The sequence below is a fragment of the Schistocerca cancellata genome, chromosome 4, assembly GCF_023864275.1.
Source record: "Schistocerca cancellata isolate TAMUIC-IGC-003103 chromosome 4, iqSchCanc2.1, whole genome shotgun sequence".
In the NCBI taxonomy this organism is placed as follows: domain Eukaryota; kingdom Metazoa; phylum Arthropoda; class Insecta; order Orthoptera; family Acrididae; genus Schistocerca; species Schistocerca cancellata.
In genome coordinates this window covers 56,204,140-56,228,836 of record NC_064629.1, presented here as the reverse complement: position 1 = coordinate 56,228,836, position 24,697 = coordinate 56,204,140, and the positions used below count along the sequence as shown (strand labels likewise).

Below are 24,697 nucleotides of genomic sequence, written 5' to 3'. Positions count from 1 at the left end.
TGCACGTATGCTGTGGCGATCTAGCATGACAAGGAACATTTACTTTGCATAGAACTTCAATCAAAGTTAAGCTGATTTTGCAATCAAAATGCTGCATCTTGTCAAGACATTGTCATTATTTTAATGTCACCAAGGATGAAGAAAATGTGAAGATGCCAGTTACTGGAGTCTCTTAAGCACTGCAACACCAACGGCTGCATTCAATTGTGCAGACTTAATATATAGCATATGGTTAAATTCTGTATTAGGGCATTTATTTGATATTACTCAGCAATATTCATAAATATATCTCCATTCTCCTCCACATATTCAATTATTATGTTTGTAATATTTCTAAGCAGACATGTCGAACTTCAGACTTCATGTAATTTTATTTCTTAACAAACTTCACACAATGCAGAAGCAGGAAATGTTTTATAAACTACAAAATGTTTACTATATAATCTTAGGCCTTTTGGACACCATACAAAAGATGCAGTTTGGTATTTACTGCAGAAATACTGACCAAATCAGTAGAAGGCACTGAAGGACAATTAATGAAACTGTGCAACACCTCCTTCCTGGCACTGATGCTTCAAATATTGTTCAGATCACAAAGCTATGCAGAATTGCGGACAGGAAGCCACAAGCACAAAGCTTTGCCTTCACAATACTGTTTTCTTTACTTTTTGCCAAATATCAGATGTGAAATATTTATTTTCATAGTGATCAGATTTCTAATTAAATTCACTTAATTACTTACTTTTGTAAGGAAGAGCTTTTCAAGGGTCTGGGCCATGACCACAACATCTTCACCAGGTTTGTTATAGACATAACAATTTGTAAACATAGTATTGAAATCTTGAATACATTCTCTTCCACTCCAATAATAGTTATGCTCAAGACGTTTCTTTATTGTCCCCAAGTCCATTGGCTGCTTTATTATTTTATGATAGTCCTGGAAAGTGAAATAAAAAAATTCAATAAATAAAAAATCATACTAAAAGTTATTTCTCCAGTAGTATACCCAAGTTCAGTTTCTCACGGTGGTGGTGGTGGTGGTAGTAGGGTAAATGATAAAGATATATTGGATTAAATACTATGAAGGAATTTCTGATAAAATAATGAGCCAAAAAAATTAGCACATCAACAAAAACCTGGAAATCCAACCAAAAACAAATGTTCAAACAATTTAAGTTATTAACACCTTAGTAGTTTGGGAAAACTTGTCCCCCCCCCCCCCCCCCACCCAAGAGCTGATGTACCCTTGCCCTCACACCTGATAACCAGCTTACAACCAATAATAAGGGGATCTGTTTGCGATGGAATTCAGACAATGGTGCAACTTAGCATTTGTCTCACGCAAAAAGCACTGTTGAAGGTTAAAATCATATTTCAGTACCAGAAAATATTTGATCAGCTGAGAACTGAAAAATGAAGTCTTGTGTGGTATAGTAAAACCCCCTTTTCACATTTTTCAGTGGTTTGACCCCAAAGAAAGTTTTGCATCACCTCGGTTCCAACAGTTCTGGAACCTGTACAGAAAATTGGACGAGAGATCAACATAAACATCATTTCCGCCCTTTTTATTGCTCATAAAAACCACACATTGCATGTTGTACCACCATACAGCGAGACCTTCAGAGGTGATGGTCCAATCTCCTGTACACACCGGTACCTCTTATACCCAATAGCATGTCTTCCTGCATTGATGCATGCCTCTATTCTTCGTGGCATACTATCCACAAGTACATTTAGGCACTGTTTGTCCAGATTGTCTCACTAATCAACAGCAATTCGGCGTAGATCCCTCAGAGTGGTTGGAGGGTCACTTCGTCCATAAGCAGCCCTTTTCCATCTATCTCGGGCATGTTCGATAGGTTTCATGTCTGGAGAACATGCTGGCCCCTCTGGTGGAGCAATGTCATTATCCTGAAGGAATTCATTCACAAGATGTGCACGTTGGAGGTACGAATTGTCGTCCATGAAGACAAATGCCTTGCCAATATGCTGCCGATATGGTTGCACTATCGGTCGGAGGATGGCATTAGCGTATCATACAGCCCTTACAGCGCCTTCCATGACAACCAGCGGTGTACATCGGCCCTACATAATGCCACCCCAAAACAACAGGGAGCCTCTAGCTTGCTGCACTTGCTGGACAGTGTGTCTAAGGTGTTTAGCCTGACCAGGTTGCTTGCAAACACGTTTCCGACAATTGTCTGGTTCAAGGCATATGCGACACTCATCTGTGTAGAGAACGTGATGCCAATCATGAGCAGTCCATTCGGCATGTTGTTAGGCCTATCTGTACAGCACTGCATGTTGTCATAGTTGCTAAGATGGACCTCACCACTGACGTCAGGTGTGAAGTTGTGCATCATGTAGCCTATTGTGCACAGTCCGAGTAGTAACACGACGTCCTGTGGCTGCACAAAAAGCATTATTCAACATGGTGGCATTGCTGTCAGGGTTCTCCGAGCCATAATTCTTAGGTAGTGGTCATCCACTGAAATAGTAGCCCTTGGGAGGCCTGAGCGAGGCATGTCATTGACAGTTCCTGTCTCTCTGTACCTTGTCCATGTCTGAACAACATTGCTTTGGTTCACTCCGAGATGTTTTGACACTTCCCTTGTTGAGAGCCGTTCCTGGCACAAAGTAACAATGCGGACATGATCGAAATACGGTATTGACCACCTAAGCATGGCTGAACTACAGACAACACAAGCCGTGTACCCCCTCCCTGATGGAATGACTGGAACTGATTGGCTGCCGGACCCTCTCCGTCTAATAGGCGCTGCTCATGCATGATTGTTTACATCTTTGGGTGGGTTTAGTGGCATCTCTGAACAGTCAAAGGGACTGTGTCTGTGATACAATATTCACAGTCAACGTCTATCTTCAGGAGTTCTGGGAACTGGGGTGATGCAAAACTTTTGATGTGTGTAGGAAACACAACAAGCAAAAATGAGTAAGTTACTCTTGTCACTCTTTATATTGTTCAGTATATGAAATTGAAACAATTTAAATACTGACCATTTAAAAAGAATTGAAATAATTGTTTTTGTTTCTTTCTGACACCAATTAGCTCTAACTGCCTCTCCACAGTATACAAAGCATCACTCACAAAGGCAGTGGCCAAGTGCTTACACACAAACATGTGCACAGGTTTCCCTCTTTGCTCTGGCCATGTCAAATGATGAAAATAAAACAAGCAAGCAAAAATCTTTCGTCAAACTACACTGAAAAGATGTTCTTGTTGTAATGTGAGACTTATGATTTACAATCATCATGGTAAATAAAACTTAACATAATGCTGGTTAAAACAATAGGCACAAAAAAATCTAGTTTGTTGCCAACAAGGTCACTCAGTTCTGGGACAAAGTGGGTGAGAAAGAGGGTGGCAATTGTCATAATGTTACAGAGCATCTTGAGGTGGAATGTTTACACCTGACATCAGGTCATACCAACCTAAGATTCTGGGCTTAGTATGGATGACTGTCAATTTGAGTTAAAGCTGGTTTAATACAATACGATGAGCACAAGGAAGGTTGCTGCTAGAGTCACTATCATCAGATCATGATTACCATAAAGGTAGTAACTTGGCATACTTTCCCACTCCTACAAACACTGTGACCCATAATACAAGTGGCGATGACCAGACATGTTGACAATGAAAATTTTGATTATTGTGCCAACACTATGCTACAAGACCAATAACTTTGCATATAGTCTGCGTTTTCTGTTTTGTTCACAGGCTGACTGAGCAGGAATATGATGCACTTTTTGCAGAAATCTGCACGAAAACCAGTGTTAAAGGTCATGATAATGTCGAAAAATACTTAAAATGAAGGAAATATTGTAAAACGGAATCATTATGAAGGGAAAGCATTGCATTTAGAGAATTGGACTTCTGTTGAGAGCGACAAAATTGAACATAAAAAGTGGGAATACATAAAATGCAGGAACATAAAAATGGGGTTTAGGGTATATCAATGGTTAATGAAGAAATTCTCAGAATAAAATAGTAATTTATAGCTCACTAAAAATTCGGTGTCAGATTAATTCAGTTTGTGTCACATGGAGAAACATCACTCAGTTATCCAATACATGTAGAGAAGTCAACATGGAAAACTTATTTTATCCTACAGAGAACATGTAAATATCAGCAGCAATAGAATTTAACTACAGTGAAATCCCTCTTTTACATTTTTCATGATACTTTTAAAAAATTGTGTAAAAGTCAGGAAACTGTAGATGTTGGGAAATTACTTTTTATGAACACACAAGTTCCATGTTCCAACAACACATTGGTAGTTCAAAGCTTTTGTGTGTGAAGAATGCAAAACTATAGTTCATTTCAGCTCCCTCTGGTGGATTTCTTTCTATCTGGTTTTTCTAGTTCAAAAATACACTTTGATGTCAACATAAAAAATTTAGCATAAACCTGAAAGTGAAGCCACTATGCCATCTCATTCAGTGATTCAGGAAAAAAAATCCAGACTTAGAGACGACGTGCGTAATTGAATCTGAAAAGTATGAAGTAACATATGTGACAGCATTTATTTCCTTACTGCCTAGCAGACATGAATGATGTTAGTAACATTTCCACTGAATGTGGCCTGTAATAAGGATTAGAGTTAAATTGTTATACAGAATGAATTGTTTGTACACAGATTCAAGGGAGATCTTATTATGTTATTGTTCAACAGCTGCAGCAGACTGATGTGGACTCAAGACATTGGCATCTGAGATTTACGCTCACTCGAATTGCTCGGTGCATGAAATTCCGCAGAAGTCCGTCAGATGTCAATATAGCGACTTTGGACTGAGGAGCAACTGCATTCGACTTGCATGATGCTCGTTCCAAGTGTCACACGCTCTTATTGCTCGGCCATCTGCTACTGTTACCCGAGCACTACTCTGTCGCCCACTGCAGGATCACAGATAATAAGCACGAGATGAAGGATAGTGTGAAAGTTAAACTTGACTCAAAATAAAATATCCGGAGCGTGAGAGACAATGTTTGTAACAATGTTTGGGAGAGAATTTCATCAGTGACTGATAAGGGTGTCAGTTACATGTACTCTGCCCTCCTGTCTTACAGATCTGCCACCACCCATCCGAAGGTAAATAACTGCAGATTACAACAAAGTGTAATTTCTAAAGCATTAACAGTTTCAGTGAAAGCTACAATAATTAAAAGGAGGCAAATGACTGCAGACTAAAACAAAGTAATTTCTGGAGCATTAATAGTTTCAGTGAAAGCTACACTAATTAAAAAAGTTGCATAGAAATGGCAGATAGAGACCACCTTTTTATATCAGGAGCTTGTAAATATAGGTTCAGAACTTGGAGAGGAAGAAGTTTCCAACATTTTGCCTCATCCAAAGTAGTACAAAACCCTGAAAGACAAAGTCGATGAAATACGAGTGAGTATGATGCCCAGCATTAACCAGGCCATCGGCATGGACGTGCGTAGATGTACAGCGGATATGTGGACCGACATATCAGAAAATGTGTTACTTATCTAGTACTACGCACTTTATTTATCAAGATTAGGCACTGCGAAATATGACACTGGTGATGAATCACTTTTCTGAGAAGAAAAAAAAAAGTACGAGTAATTTATTAAGATCATCAAGGAAACATATTCAAATTGTTAGGTGTAAATCTCCAGCATTTTAGTAATATTTCTTTTTCCCCTGAAGAAGGCACTAATACGTGCAAGGCATGGCAATCCTTTCAAGCATTATGCCTGCATTACACATTTTGAACACAGTCCTAAAACACGTGTTAGATAACAGTTATTTGATACATGGGCTTGGAGTGGTTTATTTCATGACATACGATGCTGAAGATAATGTAATGACCATTTCATGATGAAAACTGGTGACATGAATTTGATAAAGACAAGCTTAAAGCAAGAAACAGTACGTACAACAGCTTGATTAGAATGCTACAGTATCTACCAAACCAATAAGACAAAATTGTTGAACTGCTTCAGGAGAAAGGTTTGTCTGAAAACTTACTGGTTACATCTACATCTACATCCATACTCCGCAAGCCACCTGACGGTGTGTGGCGGAGGGTACCTTCAGTACCTCTATCGGTTCTCCCTTCTATTCCAGTCTCGTATTGTTCGTGGAAAGAAGGATTGTCGGTATGCCTCTGTGTGGGCTCTAATCTCACTGATTTTATCCTCATGGTCTCTTCGCGAGATATACGTAGGAGGGAGCAATATACTGCTTGACTCTTCGGTGAAGGTATGTACTCGAAACTTTGACAAAAGCCCGTACCGAGCTACTGAGCGTCTCTCCTGCAGAGTCTTCCACTGGAGTTTATCTATCATCTCCGTAACGCTTTCGCTATTACTAAATGATCCTGTAACGAAGCGCGCTGCTCTCCGTTGGATCTTCTCTATGTCTTGTATCAACCCTATCTGGTACGGATCCCACACTGCTGAGCAGTATTCAAGCAGTGGGTGAACAAGCGTACTGTAACCTACTTCCTTTGTTTTCGGATTGCATTTCCCTAGGATTCTTCCAATGAATCTCAGTCTGGCATCTGCTTTACCGACAATCAACATTATATGATCATTCCATTTTAAATCACTCCTAATGCGTACTCCCAGATAATTTATGGTATTAACTGCTTCCAGTTGCTGACCTGCTATTTTGTAGCTAAATGATAAAGGATCTATCTTTCTGTGTATTCGCAGCACATTACACTTGTCTACATTGAGATTCAGTTGCCATTCCCTGCACCATGCGTCAATTCGCTGCAGATCCTCCTGCATTTCAGTACAATTTTCCATTGTTACAACCTCTCGATACACCACAGCATCATCTGCAAAAAGCCTCAGTGAACTTCGGATGTCATCCACCAGGTCATTTATGTATATTGTGAATAGCAACGGTCCTATGACACTCCCCTGCGGCACACCTGAAATTACTCTTACTTCGGAAGACTTCTCTCCATTGAGAATAACATGCTGCGTCCTGTTATCTAGGAACTCCTCAATCCAATCACACAATTGGTCTGATAGTCCATATGCTCTTACTTTGTTCAATAAACGACTGTGGGGAACTGTATCGAACGCCTTGCGGAAGTCAAGAAACACGGCATCTACCTGTGAACCCGTGTCTATGGCCCTCTGAGTCTCGTGGACGAATAGCGCGAGCTGGGTTTCACATGACCGTCTTTTTCGAAACCCATGCTGATTCCTACAGAGTAGATTTCTAGTCTCCAGGAAAGTCATTGTACTCGAACACAATACGTGTTCCAAAATTCTACAACTGATCGACGTTAGAGATATAGGTCTATAGTTCTGCACATCTGTTCGACGTCCCTTCTTGAAAACGGGGATGACCTGTGCCCTTTTCCAATCCTTTGGAATGCTACGCTCTTCTAGAGACCTACGGTACACCGCTGCAAGAAGGGGGGCAAGTTCCTTTGCGTACTCTGTGTAAAATTGAACTGGTATCCCATCAGGTCCAGAGGCCTTACCTCTTTTGAGCGATTTTAATTGTTTCTCTATCCCTCTGTCGTCTATTTCGATATCTACCATTTTGTCATCTGTGCGACAATCTAGAGAAGGAACTACAGTGCAATCTTCCTCTGTGAAACAACTTTGGAAAAAGACATTTAGTATTTCGGCCTTTAGTCTGTCATCCTCTGTTTCAGTACCATTTTGGTCACAGAGTGTCCGGACATTTTGTTTTGATCCACCTACCGCTTTGACATAAGACCAAAATTTCTTAGGATTTTCTGCCAAGTCAGTACATAGAACTTTACTTTCGAATTCATTGAACGCCTCTCGCATAGCTCTCTTCACACTACATTTCGCTTCGCGTAATTTTTGTTTGTCTGCAAGGCTTTGGCTATGTTTATGTTTGCTGTGAGGTTCCCTTTGCTTCCGCAGCAGTTTTCTAACTCGGTTGTTGAACCACGGTGGCTCTTTTCCATCTCTTACGATCTTGCTTGGCACATACTCATCTAACGCATATTGTACGATGGTTTTGAACTTTGTCCACTGATCCTCAACACTATCAGTACTTGAGACAAAACTTTTGTGTTGAGCCAACAGGTACTCTGAAATCTGCTTTTTGTCACTTTTTCTAAACAGAAAAATCTTCCTACCCATTTTAATATTCCTATTTACGGCTGAAATCATCGATGCCGTAACCGCTTTATGATCGCTGATTCCCTGTTCTGCGTTAACTTTTTCAAATAGTTCGGGTCTGTTTGTCACCAGAAGGTCTAATATGTTATCGCCACGAGTCGGTTCTCTGTTTAACTGCTCAAGGTAGTTTTCAGATAAAGCACTTAAAAAAATTTCACTGGATTCTTTGTCCCTGCCACCCGTTATGAACGTCTGAGTCTCCTAGTCTATATCCGGCAAATTAAAATCTCCACCCAGAACTATAACATGGTGGGGAAATCTACTCGAAATATTTTCCAAATTAGCCTTCAGGTGCTCAACCACAACAGCTGCTGAGCCAGGGGGCCTATAGAGACATCCAATTACCATGTCTGAGCCTGCTTTAACCGCGACCTTCACCCAAATCATTTCACATTTCGGATCTCCGTCAATTTCCTTCGATACAATTGCACTTCTTACCGCTATAAACACGCCTCCCCCTTCACTGTTCAGCCTGTCTCTGCGGTATACATTCCAATCTGAGTTTAGGATTTCGTTACTGTTTACGTCTGGTTTCAGCCGACTTTCTGTCCCTAGTAATATATGGGCGTTGTGATCGTTTATTAATGAGAGCAGTTCTGGGACCTTTCTATAGACGCTCCTGCAGTTTACTATTAGCACATTAATATCGTTATTCCCTGTTGCATTTTGCCTACTCCTACCTTGCTGCGTCTCAGGAGGCGTCTTGTCGGGCCTAGGGAAGGGATTCTCTAACCTAAAAAACCCCCATGTGCACTCCACACGTACTCCGCTACCCTTGTAGCCGCTTCCGGCGTGTAGTGCACGCCTGACCTATTCAGGGGGACCCTACATTTCTCCACCCGATAGCAGAGGTCGAGAAATTTGCACCCCAGATCTCCGCAAAATCGTCTGAGCCTCTGGTTTAAGCCTTCCACTCGGCTCCAAACCAGAGGACCGCAATCGGTTCTGGGAACGATACTACAAATAGTTAGCTCCGATTCCACCCTGCGAGCGAGGCTTTCCGCCTTCACCAATTCCGCCAACCACTTGTACGAACTGAGGATGACCTCTGAACCCAGACGGCAGGAGTCATTGGTGCCGACATGAGCAACAATTTGCAGTCGGGTGCACCCAGTGCTCTCTATCGCCGCCGGTAGGGCCTCCTCCACATCTCGGATGAGAACCCCCGGCAAGCAGACAGAGTGAACACTGGCCTTCTTCCCCGACCTTCTCGCTATTTCCCTAAGGGGCTCCATCACCCGCCTAACGTTGGAGCTCCCAATAACTAATAAACCCCTCCCCCCGTGTGCCTGCTCGGACCTTGCTGAAGGAGCAGCCACATGTCCCCTCACAGGCAGAGCGGGCGATGCCACACGGCCAGCCTCCACATTGACCTTCCGCCTCGTGCGCCGCGAACGACGCTGAACCCGCCACTCCCCTTGGGGAGAGGGTGGCCCAACCGCGCCCGGTACCCGCGAAGATGTCTCGACAGCAGGGACAGTGGGTGAAGCATGTAACACCTGGGGTGTACCTTGCGACGCACCAGACTCCCCACTGCCGCTACACTCCGAGGCAGCAGCCTGAAGACGGCTGACCGCGGCCATCAACACGCTCAGCTGTTCGCGAACAGTGGCCAGCTCCTCCTGCGTCCGTACACAGCAGTCACACATCCTGTCCATCCTAAGGAAACAATTTACTGAAGAGAGTTAATCAACCTTTAACTAGACTAATCAACAATGCTGCAAAAGAACTCTTGACTTTTTAGAGCCATTCAAAGATGCAACAGGAACACTGGAAGATGAGAAGTTTCCAACAGTTAAGTTTGTTTTGTTATGGGTGCACAAACTCAAAAGCCATAGTAATATGAGCACAAAGGCACAAGGGTGCATACGTTTAAATTACTGTTCTCACACTGTATGTCTAGCAAGCGAAAATTGTGCTCAATTGCAAAATGCTGCTTTCAGTATCACCGGTATTTTGGCAGTACACTAACACTATCTCTGACTGACAAAGCAAACTTGACCAGAAATCAGTCAATTCACTGTAATTACACATACAGGGAATAATTTGGAGCCAATTTTGTTCCTGTTAGATTTCTAATTTGTTGGGTCATCAAGTTCACATATTTACATTTGAATCATTACAGCAGATTGGCGTTATAAAAAGCAGCTATGCGATGATTCATTACAAGACTGACAAAAGTTAGTAGTTACATGGTTTCTGTGACATTCCAAACTATTCTCAAAATTTGATTATTGCATAAAGCAATCTAGTTTCTCTTAAGGATAACAATGATGTCACAATTACAAACTGCCACTCAGGTGTATATGTGTACAGCTTAAACTGCCGTCCTGTCCCTAGGGTGCCTTGTTTGACCACAGCCTGCTTTGAGCATTCATGATCAGGAAAGTCGTGCATGAGCATGGTAGGATCAAGCGAGTTAGCAAGCAAAACTTCTTATTTGATACCTCTAGTAAACTTTACCCAAATGATGACAGGTCATAACCACAAAGATATAAAATACACTGAACATATTGACCAAGTTGTTCTGTGTAGAGAGAATCGGGGAACATATTATATGCACTGTGTCTACTGTTTAGGCTAACTGCACACCAAGTTATTCTGATCAAGCCTTTCTTCACACTTTAACGCATACCCAGTATCCTCTCATTCATTTTCAGTGAGCCTCCCTTCTTTGTTCAGTCTATTTATTGTTAGTTTCAACTTTGGCTTTTTTTAAAGTGCTGATGTCTTCCAAGTTTCTTCTTGGCTATGTTAAATTCCTGCACGTCTTCCTATGTGGCTCCATCTCTTTTAGGGTATGTCGGACCTCCCTGAACCAGGGACTCACACACTCTTCAGAAAATAGGGAAAAACTGGGATCAATCCTGTTGTGTGTTCATAGAAAGCAGTTTTTAAATGGAAGTGCAGTTTGTAGCTATGCCATCGTTTAATTTAGTTTTCTTGTATTAGACCTAAGGTCTTCCTTTTCTTAGATCCTAACTTCTCTTTCACACCTTTCCAAGAAATCTTGAGGTCATCTGCTGCATACCGTGTGTCCAGTACGATAACTGCACGATAGCATCACAGTTTAGCATTAAGTCATGTGCAGCATTTGATGTAAACATTTCTAGTCAGCTGGTATGTCATATCCACCTTGTTGAGCCTTGAGCTTTTTATCAATATTTGGTTCTATCAACTATATTACATACTTTTAACTTTTACCATTCCCCTTCCAATTTTTACTGTTATTTTTTAAATTTTACATCTGCTTCTCTGAGCACTGGCTAGACATCTCTTGTCAACTGCTTCCTCAAAGGAGATCTGGTTGCATGCCTACTACAATTAGATTTCAAGTTCTTGAATTTGTTTTGTGGATGGGCCTGGGGAACCTGGAAAGATCAGATGATTTATCTGCAAAAGCTATGCACCATGATTTGACTCAAAATATCATTTCATTTTATTGGGAGGCACATTATCAGTAGCAAGGACATTGAAACAAATGACACACTGAAGTCATTCTCCATTTCTAACAGCAGTACACAAAAAAACAAACTCAAGTAGCTCTAGTCATACTTTCTACAGTTTCAAATTAATGATATGAATATAATAGAGGGAAACATTCCACATGGGAAAAATATATTTAAAAGGAAAGATGATGAGACTTACCAAACAAAAGCGCTGGCAGGTCGATAGACACACAAACAAACACAAACATACACACAAAAATCAAGCTTTCGCAACAAACTGTTGCTTCGTCAGGAAAGAGGGAAGGAGAGGGAAAGACGAAAGGATGTGGGTTTTAAGGGAGAGGGTAAGGAGTCATTCCAATCCCGGGAGTGGAAAGACTTACCTTAGGGGGAAAAAAGGACAGGTATACACTCGCAATAACACACACATATCCATCCGCATATACACAGACACAAGCAGACATTTGTAAAGGCAAAGAGTTTGGGCAGAGATGTCAGTCGAGGCGGAAGTACAGAGGCAAAGATGATGTTGAAATACAGGTGAGGTATGAGCGGCGGCAAATTGAAATTAGAAATTAGCGGAGATTGAGGCCTGGCGGATAGCGAGAAGAGAGGATATGCTGAAGGGCAAGTTCCCATCTCCGGAGTTCAGACAGGTTGGTGTTAGTGGGAAGTATCCAGATAACCCGGACGGTGTAACACTGTGCCAAGATGTGCTGGCCGTGCACCAAGGCATGTTTAGCCACAGGGTGATCCTCATTGCCAACAAACACTGTCTGCCTGTGTCCATTCATGCGAATGGACAGTTTGTTGCTGGTCATTCCCACATAGAACGCTTCACAGTGTAGGCAGGTCAGTTGGTAAATCACGTGGGTGCTTTCACACGTGGCTCTGCCTTTGATCGTGTACACCTCCCGGGTTACAGGACTGGAATAGGTGGTGGTGGGAGGGTGCATGGGACAGGTTTTACACCGGGGGCGGTTACAGGGGTAGGAGCCAGAGGGTAGGGAAGGTGGTTTGGGGTTTTCATAGGGATGAACTAAGAGGTTACGAAGGTTAGGTGGACGGCGGAAAGACACTCTTGGTGGAGTGGGGAGGATTTCATGAAGGATGGATCTCATTTCAGGGCAGGATTTGAGGAAGTCGTATCCCTGCTGGAGAGTCACATTCAGAATCTGATCCAGTCCCGGAAAGTATCCTGTCACAAGTGGGGCACTTTTGGGGTTCTTCTGTGGAAGGTTCCGGGTTTGAGGAGATGAGGAAGTGGCTCTGGTTATTTTATTTTCTGGTTATTTTATTTTCTGGTTATTTTATTTTCTGGTTATTTTATTTTTTTGTGTGTATGTTTGTTTTTGTTTGTGTGTCTATCGACCTGCCAGCGCTTTTGTTTGGTAAGTCTCATCATCTTTCTTTTTAAATATATTTTTCTACAGTTTCATATATTCATGTCTTTAGAACAGCAAGATACATTTGAAATGTCACATTTAACATTAGAACCACCAGAGTGGTCAAACTGACTGCAACATGTTTTCAAAACATTATTTTGACTGCAGTTTTTGTCGTATTGCAATAAGCTTCAGTGACTTTTCCAGGTTAAAGGTCAGAATCACCCATACTAAATATATTTATTTTTTGAAAAGTGGTTAGGATGTTGTTAAGAAGTATACCTAGAACTGCAATAGTCATTTTGACTGCTCTATTGATTATTGTAATAAAATGTCTTACAACCTGTCCTCCTGCTGGTTGAGATTAAATCTTAACGATCAGTCTATAAACAGCAATAATATGCAGAATAATGAAACTCTTAATTTACTTATGTTCATTGTTTGTCTCTGTGTCTCCGGTCATATTGTCATTCATTAACTCATAGCAACATAGTAATCAAGGCTCACAGATCTCTGTCGCTTACCGATGCAGAATTGTTCGCACTCTTAAATGATATTCCAGATGGTAAGTCTTAAGCAGAATGTGGCCTAGATGCAGAAGACCTAAGAGAAGATACGGACGAAGATTACTGTCAACCAAATGATCACTCTGGAAGCAGTGATTCAGATTGTGCTGAAAAATGTATGGGTGATTTTCAGCCAGGTTAGTAATAATTATGAAATGTGTTATTTACATGTCAAAATTCAACTTTCATATAAAATTCAGGATTTAGATGACAATTACTCTGGGCAGACACTTCTAATTTGAAGTTTTCTATTGTTTTATTATAGCTGTAGAAAATGTATCATGTAAAACAAGACATCAAAAGGGACAGATCAACACATGCCTCCCAGGACCACGTAATATGTTGCTGGGTATTGATGGCATCACAGAGTGAACTGCTGCAGAGTTTGGAAAGACCACATCTGGCAGATTGGAGAGTATACCATCATCAGAGAAAATCCAGGACCTACACCATATTCAGAGCGGTATGTTTCTGATGTCAGTGTAGTGAGTGCATGGTGTTTGTTTATTGATGAATCAATACTGAAAGACATAAAACACTTAACGGAAACTGAGGCAAAATGTGTTCTACAAAATGAATTGTGGAATGTAATTTTGGGGATTTATTGTATGCTCTCCGTGTTCTTGGAGACAATAGTACTGAACTTTATTAACTGTGGTCTAAGAAGTGGGGACCACCTGTCTTCAGTGATACAAAGGCGAGAAACTGCTTTCAAGAAATTATAAAATTTTTGCGCTTCGACGTTAAGACACACAAGATCAGAATGTTTGGAGACAGATAAATTCACTTTAGTATCAAAAGTTTGGAACAAATTGAAAATTGCCATTTGACCTATATTCCAGGTGATAATCTGACTGCTGATGAACAGCTTTTTCCAAGCAAAACAAGGTGTCCACTCTTACAGTATATGCCAAACAAACCAGATAAATTTGGTATAACATTTTGGCTTCTTGTCTACGTTGACTCAAAGTTTCTGTGCAATGGGTTCCCTTATTTAGGAAATGACGACAACATATCACGTGACCAGACTCTTCTCGAAAGTATAGTAATGAAGTCAATGGAGCCATTTCAAAAGAAGGAGCGAAAAGTGACTATAGGAAATTTTTTACAAAAGTGAAGCTGGGCGAGAAGTTGAGAACTATGGTACTAGCATTGTTAGAACAATTAGACGATCAAGGAGAGAAATTTCAAATGCTGTGAAGGCAATGAAGGCTGATCTTTACCACTTGGATCTCTTCAAACATTCTAGTAGCATTCTCACTGCGTATCAAGGCAAATGAAACAAGAATATGCTTCTGTATAGCACTTTGCATTCAGAAGATTAACTTCAAACAGGTTTGGAGGGGGCGGGGGGACACCAGAAACAATAGATTTCTACAACAATACAAAATGTGGTGTTGATGTGGTGGATCAAATGGCAAGAAAATACAATGTTAGAGCTGGTACTCGTAAATGGCCAGTTCGTGTATTTTATAAGATCACTCGTCGAAATTATATCCTGAAGCTAGCAGAGTAGTTTCGTGTGGGGTACATGGACTGTAAAAATAACTTGGCAGAAACAGGAGCTGAATCTGGAAACACTGTGAAGGAAATAAAATGAGGAAACAATGTCAATTGAAGAAGTGTAGAAATAAGACAAGTTATATCTGCAAAACGTGCAAATGTACAATATGTTCCAGCCATTCTAGAGTTAAAAAGTTGTCCATGCTGAGTGAGAACACAATCACATAAGACAAACATTCGAAAAAACTAACCTTCAAACTGACTGACCCTGAATACAAATGTGTCAGCAGTATGATTAGGCTTCCATCTACCTCACTGCCATAGTTACAGTACTCATTTGCCAGTTATTAGATATCACTCTTAGTGCACAAAGAGAGTAGCTGGTAGTGTATGTGCAATAAATGAGAATGACTCAAATACTTTGTCACCATACTCCTATACTATTTCCTGTGAATACGTGTCTTGGAACAGTACACTTTGCACATTACTGAATTACCTGAAAATTAGAAAGGTTAACCAATCATGTACGCAAAAGTTCAGGTTTTATTTTACGTTTGAGTGAGTTCTACAATACATCATCAGAGTTACATGGTAGTGTATTTCTGTCCCAAGTCACTTTCCACTGTCTGGCTTCTGAAGGACTGCTGTTTCTGACAGTGTTGCCAGTTCGAGTCTGCACATGAACTGTGGAAGCAGCAGACAGACAAGTCATGAACAAAAAATGTTATGGAAGCTAAATTTGAATTCAGAGGTGAACGAAAATATTTTTGTTAAGAGTAATAACTAACAAAAAGTGCTGAACACTAAAGCCTGTCTTAATTTTGTTGATCTTGGACATTGATATAATGTGGCAATAATGCTTCCTGAATAGGAGCCACATGATATTTTGAAATGAAACTACCACCAGCTGAATAGGAGCCACATGATATTTTGAAATGAAACTACCACCAGCACTTGACTATGTTTTTTATACATTTATTTCACTATCACAATTTCAGCTGTAGAGCCATTTCCAAGTGCAAGGTGAAAACCGAAATCAATAAAATATATTCATAGCACAGTGCAACACATAATGGGATATCATTTGATCAACAGTTCAAGGAGCATTACTTCAGTTTCCACCTTGCACTTTAAAATGGCTCTACAGCTGAAATCATCATAGTGAAATAAATATATAACACCTTACAGCCAAGTAATGGCAATAATTTCATTTAAGAAGAGTATTATGACTAAGGTTCCTAATCAAGGAAAAGTCATCCCTTTTCTACAGCCTACTGTATTTCAGAGTGAGTAGAAGCGATTTCAGCTGTGAGCATGTGTAAAGCTCATTTCACACGGCAGCATATCAAAGCAAACAAGCGAACCGGCATTCACAGACCATTTGCCATTGTTCACCACCATTTGTTTGTATCTTTAAACAAGCATTTATGATGGAGGTAATGGAAGATAACAGAAGGGAACAAGTAAAGTAGGCCAACACTACGTATTCTTTTCTGTAACATTCCTCACAGGTTTCACAAGGTAATACTAGATACACTACGATGTAAATCTTTGATATTGAGATAGGATATTTTTTGTCCCCAGTTTTTGACAAAGAGAGCAAAATGGAGTAGGTGTAAGAATTTGTAAGTATTCACAAAAAGCATGGAGGTAGTGCATTTAAAACTGAGTATCAGCTCCAGTCTTCTTTAACATTATTCCAAAACTTTACATATATATCTCCTGATGCCTTTTGCTGATTCCTCATTACACTAAGTGAAAATTTAAAAGCAGAATATTTATTAACAAAAACACCGTGCAAAACAGCTGACGAATACACTCTGATATTAGCAGAGAAGAGGAGACAACACGAGCTTCCTCTGATGCTTCATTAAAAGACTAACAACCAGCTGAACACACACACACACACACACACACACACACACACACACACACACACACAAATGCATACCAAACTTTATCAAATGTTTTCTTGGACTCACCAAAGAGAATTCTCATTCCCTTGTGTCAGCTCAAGCGTAAACCAGGTTTAAGTGAGCAATTCATTCACGCTCTCTGCCATCCTTTTCTATTACTTTGCGTCTCTTCCATGAGCATTTACTCAGTAGTAAATGGAAGGGAATACAACAGAATGAGATCATAATAATGATGTTGTTGTTGCTGCTGTGGTCTTCAGTCCTGAGACTGGTTTGATGCAGCTCTCCATGCTACTCTATCCTGTACAAACTTCATCATCTCCCAGTACTTACTGCAACCTACAGTCTTCTGAACCTGTTTAGTGTATTCATCTCTTGGTCTCCCTCTACAATTTTTACCCTCCATGCTGCCCTCCAATACTAAATTGGTGATCCCTTGATGCCTCAGAGTAAGCCCCACCAACCGGTCCCTTCTCCTAGTCAAGTTGTGCCACAAACTCCTCTTCTCCCCAATTCTATTCAATACCTCCTCATTAATTATATGATCTACCCATCTAATCTTCAGCATTCTTCTGTAGCACCACATTTTGACAGCTTCTATTCTCTTCTTGTCCAAAGCATTTATCGTCCATGTTTCACTTCCATACATGGCTACACTCCATACAAATACTTTCAGAAACAGCTTCCTTACACTTAAATCTATACTTCATGTTAACAAATTTCTCTTCTTCAGAAACACCAGTCTATATTTTATATCCCGTCTACTTCTACCATCATCAGTTATTTTGCTCCCCAAATAGCAAAACTCATTTACTACTTTAAGCCTCTTATTTCCTAATCTAATTCCTGCAGCATCACCAGATTTAATTTGACTACATGCCATTATAATCGTTTTGCTTTTTTTATGTTCATCTTATATCCTCCTTTTAAGACACTGTCCATTCCATTCAGCTGCTCTTCCAGGTCCTTAGCTGTCTGACAGAAAAGTCATAGGGTCAGTATTGCCTCATGTGTTCCAACATTTCTACGGTATCCAAACTGATGTTCCCCGAGGTCTGCTTCTACAAGTTTTTCCATTTATCTTTAAGGAATTTGTGTTAGTATTCTGCAGCCGTGGCTTATTAAACTGATAGTTCAGTAATTTTCACATCTGTCAACACCTGCTTTCTTTGGGATTGGAATTATTATATTCTTCTTGAAGTCTGACGGTATTTCACCTGTCTCATACATCTTGCTCACCAGATAGTAGAATTTTGTCAGGACTGGCTCTCCCAAGGCCGTCAGTAGTTCTAATGGAATGTTGTCTACTCCCGGGGCCTTGTTTTGACTTAGGTCTTTCAGTGCTCTGTCAAACTCTTCAACCAGTATCATATCTCCTATTTCATCTTCATCTACATTCTCTTCCATTTCTATAATACTGTCCTCAAGAACATCACCCTCGTATAGACCCTCTATATACTACTTCCACATTTCTGCTTTCCCTTCTTTGCTTAGAACTGGGTTTCCATCTGAGCTCTTGATATTCATACAAGTGGTTCTCTTTTCTCCAAAGGTCTTTTTAATTTTCCTGTAGACAGTATTAATCTTCCCCCTAGTGATATGCACCTCTACATCCTTACATTTGTCTTCTAGCCATCACTGCTTAGCCATTTTGCACTTCCTGTCTATCTCATTTTTGAGACGTTTGTATTCCTTTTTGCCCACTTCATTTACTGCATTTTTACATTATGATAATGCTTGCAAAACATTGTGATTTTGCATTCACAACTAAATTGTTTCTTGCTGTGAATGTAAACTAAATTATGTAACAAGCAGGAAATCTAAATATTTAGAGCCTAAAAAGCTTGAATATAAAGAGCTCTGTTAGCAAAGTCCACAAAATAAATGTAAAAGTGGCACTTCAGGTCTTCAGCCACACTGTTTCTCTAACTGACAATACTTTTACAGCAACTAAAGAATTGCAAAGTGATATAGCAGAGAATACAGATTGTTTTATGGCATTTATGAAGCCTTCTCTATCTAGTGAATAGCAGAATAGCAATCAATTTTTTTTCAAATTATTGTTGAATTGTTTGACGTTCTGAATTGCAGGGCAGCAATTACCTCAAAGCCATATAGGTGTGTATTATCAGAACAATGCCTAGTAGTAACGGAAACAACTGAAAGGACAAAAGAAATTTTATGTACAGTATGTGAAATTGACAAAATGACAGGTAAAATCACACCACCACCATGCAGTACAGGCTTTTTTTTTTTTTAACAAATTGTTAGTGTTAAGTTTTAGCCGAGTGGTAGATGGAATCACGACACACTACAGAATTTATTTGGAGTGTACCGTTGAAGGTGGCTACAAATGGAACCCAACAGCAAGAACACCAAGTTGTTCCTCACAAGCTCTATTAACTCTCATATGAAACCTCCTGGCACTTCAAACTGGAAGGATAACACTGATCATATGCTGGTACTGAATAACTATGGGTTAGAAAAGGAAGATTATGAACCTCGGCTGTTGGAGAGCTCTTGAAACGTGGAAATCCCTCCTCTGTGGATTGAGAAAGGCATACCACTGATACTGAAGAGTAGTTTTCTTCTAAGCGGAGCCCAATAGCAAATTTTTATGGCTACTTAGTACAAAAATGAACCTAAAAGTATGGTTGTTTGAGATATAAGGAAATATTTGTGGAAATGAGCTTCGAGAAGAGAGCAATTTATTTTTTCTCCATAAAAGTTACTTAACTGTCAGTTTGCGAGGTTCTTCAACTGCGCTCAGAGCTCCAATTACTGAGTTAATAAATGGTACTGAAATGTTTTACAGGCATATGAATCCTGGTTTGCATTTTACTGATAAGGAAATATTATATTTAGGATCTTTAACTAAATGAAATACAGACTTGACAAATTTCACTGGCTCAATGATAAATATGGAGAACATAAGAATTTTAAATCTTGTGCTAAATGCAAACTGTATTACAGTTGCAGAACAATACTGGAAGACACGTTTCGTAAAACTCTAAAAATTTAAGGTATTAAAAATTAGGTAGTTTCTTTATAGTGTATTCAAGTGTGAAACAAAATAAATCGTAGTTACACTGTGCTAATATATTTCATTGTCTTCCCTTTATCACTCTACTCCATTAAACTGGAAGGAAATATGAGGGGGCATTCAATAAGTAATGCAACAATTATTTTTCTGAAAGCAGGTTGGTTTTAGGATTCCAATACTCCATATTATTCCCCACTTGTTTGGCTACAAAACCTTAGTTTTCAGCATAATCTCTCTTCAATACAGTGTCCATACACCACCTTACTGGGAGGGTCTGTATGCCCACATGGTTGACGCCAGTGTCAACATCTTGCTGCATCAAAAACCTCCCCATTGTTCACGTACTGGTTCCCATGGAGCGCATTCTTCGGTGGATGAGTGTGTCAGCACTACCAACAGGAACATCCAGTTGAGCAGTGAAGTGCCTGAATATCATCCGTCTATCACCTTTAACGAGAATGTCCATACGGTCAACATAGCACTTACCACAGCTATGTGCGGCTGGCCGGCATGCAGGAGATCCGTCAGATTTGTGTGACCTTGATGTCACGACAGACTGTTCGCTCTATGACTCACTGTGGTGTTTAGTCACTGCCAGGTCTCCAACAGACTTTCTGCAAGTGCCTATGATTATCTGCGATGCTCTCGTTTTCCGCCATAAGAAACTCAATGGCAGGTCTATGCTTGAAATGCACCTTTGTTACAGATGACATTTTGAAGGCTGCGTATAGTCACAACCACAACAAATTCTGAGTTTTTTCAAACAAAACTAACCAAGAAAAAAAATGTGTGTATTACTTATTGGGTGTGACTCATAACATATTAAACCTGAGCAAAAAAATACTGTTTATGACAGAGGAGAATGTGATAATATACTGAAGTTGCTTACAGCCTCACAGTTTTCTTGAAGATGCAGTTGTTCAGTGCACGGATTAAATGACGTTCATTTACAAATGATTGTAGTGACATACAAAATGAGGTTGTGGTTAAGAACGTGCACAGAAACACACAGGAGGTGAAAACAGTTTCTTAAACTTGTTTAGTCTCAAGGTGAAAAATATAGTGTCATCATAATTTACCTCATCCTTAAGCACACTGCAAAAATAAAGGATTATTTCAGCATCAGGACGATACTTAGAGGTACCCAAGTTGTATACACTAGAGGAGCCATGTTCAATTTTTTACTTGATTTGTGGTTGCGATGAGCCTTCTACACTTGTTACTGATCAGTGAAACCATTATTTCAAGCAGTGAAATCTGTGTGTTTTGTTGTACATATTTGTTTTAATGTAGGACATGAGCCACTAGATGAAAAAAGGTAGACAGTAGTGAGGTGCCTGTTCACTTGTGCTATTTGTGAGTAGCGCACTGCGGCTCGCAGGTGATGGCTTACATTCTGATAAATTTATTCATACTTACTCTCTCTCTCTCTCTCTCTCTCTCTCTCTCTCTCTCTCTCTCTCTCTCTTTTTTTTTTTTTTTTTTAGGGCGCAAAACTTCTATGTATGGTCATTAGCGCCCAGCCCGTGACTTAGGAAACAGTAAAAAAAAAACGAAATTTAAAACCAGCAGCAATGGGAACAAAGTCATAAAATTGATTGGAGAAACTAAAAGCAGAAGGAATGCTTAAAAATTCACTACAGAAAGGGGTTGGTTGTCCCAAAAAAAAGCTTCAAATGACTGACGTCATTTCACTGTCACTAATAAACTGGAGAACGCGGTCGGCTGAGCGCGTGTCATCTGCTAAAATCGACGATAGATCAGGCGATAGCTGTAGACAGGAGCGTAACGGATTAAAACAGGGGCATTCAATTAAAAGGTGTCTTACCGTCCACAGCTGAGAGCAGTGGGGACAGAGTGGGGGAGGATCACCGCTTAAAAGATGTCGATGGCTAAAAAGACAGTGCCCTATCCGGAGTCTAGCTAAAATTACCTCCTCCCGACGACGCGTTCGGGAGGAAGAGGTCCAAGCGCAAGGAAGGGCTTTCACTTCCCGCAATTTATTACGGGGAAGTGCCGACCAATGCGCATGCCATAAATGAGCAACTTTGCGACATAAACCGCTCCGTAGATCGGTGAAGGGAAGCGACTGAATAGCTGGCCGAGGAAGAGAGACTGCAGCCTTGGCCGCTATATCGGCCGCCTCATTCCCACAGATACCAGCGTGTCCTGGGAGCCAGAGGAACGCCACCGAGACACCCCCAGGTGGAGCAAGCGCAGACAGTCCTGAATCCGGTGGACCAGAGGGTGCACAGGGTAGAGAGCTTGGAGACTGAGGAGAGAGCTGAGAGAATCGGAGCAGATAACGTACTGTATCCGCTGATGGCGGCGGATGTAGTGGACAGCCCGGAGAACAGCGTAAAGCTCCGCAGTATAGACCGAACACTGGTCGGGAAGCCTAAAGTGATTTGGGGTGTCGCCAACAACATAGACACTCCCTACACCTAACGATGTTTTCGAGCCATCGGTGTAAATAAATGTGGCTTCCGTCATTTGTGCACATAGAGCAGCAAATGCCCGACGATAAACAAGTGAAGGGGTACCATCCTTGGGAAATCGACAAAGGTCACGGAGCAGGCAGATCCGGGGACGGAGCCAAGGCGGTGCTGTACCCCAAGTTGTCAAGAAGGTTTTAGGAAAGCTGAAGGAAAGAGAATGGAGCAGTTGACGGAAGCGGACTCCCGGTGGTACTAGGGAGGAGGGGCGGCCTGCATACCCTACATCAAAGGAGGCGTCGATAAAAATGTCATGGGCTGGATTAGCAGGCATGGAAGACAGATGGCTGGCATAACGGCTCAGAAGGACTGCTCGCCGATTGGACAGCGGAGGTTCAGCAGTCTCAGCATAAAGGCTTTCCACAGGGCTGGTGTAAAAAGCACCAGACACTAAACGTAATCCACGGTGGTGGATAGAGTCGAGACGCCGAAGAATAGACGGCCGAGCAGAGGAGTAGACTATGCTTCCATAGTCCAATTTCGAGCGCACTAAGGCGCAATAGAGGCGGAGAAGGACCACTCTATCCACTCCCCAGGAGGTACCATTCAGGACACCGAGGGTGTTGAGGGATCGTAGACAGCGAGCCGAAAGATACGAAACGTGGGAGGACCAGCATAGTTTTCTGTCAAACATAAGACCCAAGAATTTAGAGACGTCTGAAAACGGAAGGTTGACAGGTCCTAGATGTAAGGAGGGTGGAAGAAACTCCTTACGTCGCCAAAAATTAACACAAACGGTCTTACTGGGAGAAAAACGGAAGCCGGTTTCGATGCTCCAAGAGTGGAGGCAATCGAGACATCCTTGAAGACGTCGTTCAAGAAGGCCGGTCCGTTGAGAGCTGTAGTAGATCGCAAAATCGTCCACAAAGAGGGAGCCCGAGACATCAGGAAGGAGACAATCCATAATTGGATTGATGGCAATGGCAAACAGTACAACACTCAGCACGGAGCCCTGGGGTACCCCGTTTTCTTGGGAGAAAGTACGGGAAAGAGCACCCTAAATGTGCGCTCTGCCATAAATTCGCGAAGAAAAAGGGGCAGCCGACCTCGAAAGCCCCAAGAGAACAGTGTGCGGAGGATACCTGTCCTCCAACAGGTATCGTATGATCTCTCTAGATCAAAAAATATTGCTACTGTTTGGCGTTTCCGGAGAAAATTATTCATGATATAAGTGGAGAGAGCAACTAGATGGTCAACTGCAGAACGATGCTTTCGGAATCCGCATTGGGCAGGTGTTAAAAGACTGCGGGATTCCAGCCACCAAGCTAAACGGTAATTCACCATACGCTCCAAAACCTTACAGACATTACTTGTGAGAGAAATGGGGCGATAGCTAGAGGGGAGATGTTTGTCCTTTCCAGGTTTCGGAACAGGAACGACGACAACTTCCCGCCATCGTCGGGGAAAAGTACTGTCGGTCCAAATTCGATTATAAAGGCGAAGGAGGTAACGCAGACAATGGGTTGATAAATGCAGCAACATTTGGACGTGGATACCATCCGGTCCTTGGGCGGAGGAGCGAGAAGAAGAGAGTGCATGTTGGAGTTCCCGCATGGAGAAAACAGTATTGTAGCTTTCGCGATTTGGAGAGGAGAAAGCAAGAGGTCACACTTCCGCTGCAAGTTTCTTCAGGAGAAACGCTGGTGGGTAATTGGAAGAGCTCGAAATCTCAGCAAAGTGCTGGCCCAATGAGTTAGAAATTGCGACGGGGTCCACTAATGTATCATGCGCAACAGTGAGCCCAGAGACCGGGGAGAAACTAGGCGCGCCTGAGAACCGTCGAAGCCGACTCCAAACTTCCGAGGAGGGAGTGAAGGTGTTAAATGAGCTAATAAAGAATTTCCAGCTTGCCTTCTTGCTATCGCGGATGACGCGACGGCATCGGGCACGGAGCTGCTTATAGTGGATACAGTTGGCCAAAGTAGGATGGTGACGGAAAATGCGAAGAGCACGTCGCCGCTCACGTAGTGCGCCACGGCATGCCTCGTTCCACCAAGGAACGGGGGGGCGCCGGGGCAATTCGGAGGTGCGTGGTACTGAACGTTCCGCAGCTGTAAGAATAACGTCGGTAATATGAGTGACCTCATCGTCGACGCTGGGAAAGCGACGGTCATCGAATGTCGCTAGAGACGAAAAAAGTGTCCAATCGGCTTGGGCAAACTTCCAGCGTCGCGGG

The 24,697-nt window shown here is 41.5% G+C and overlaps 1 protein-coding gene across 7 annotated transcripts in view; it reads right to left on the bottom strand.

Annotated features, from left to right (window-relative positions):
* LOC126184696 (homeotic protein female sterile-like) overlaps positions 1-24,697 on the bottom strand; it is a 263,983-nt gene that overhangs the window by 192,831 nt on the left and 46,455 nt on the right. For all 7 annotated transcript variants that reach the window (XM_049927201.1, XM_049927205.1, XM_049927204.1 and 4 more), the window contains exon 5: positions 743-937. In XM_049927201.1, coding sequence (XP_049783158.1) covers positions 743-937 — 195 coding nt within the window. The remainder of the gene's footprint in view (positions 1-742; positions 938-24,697) is intronic.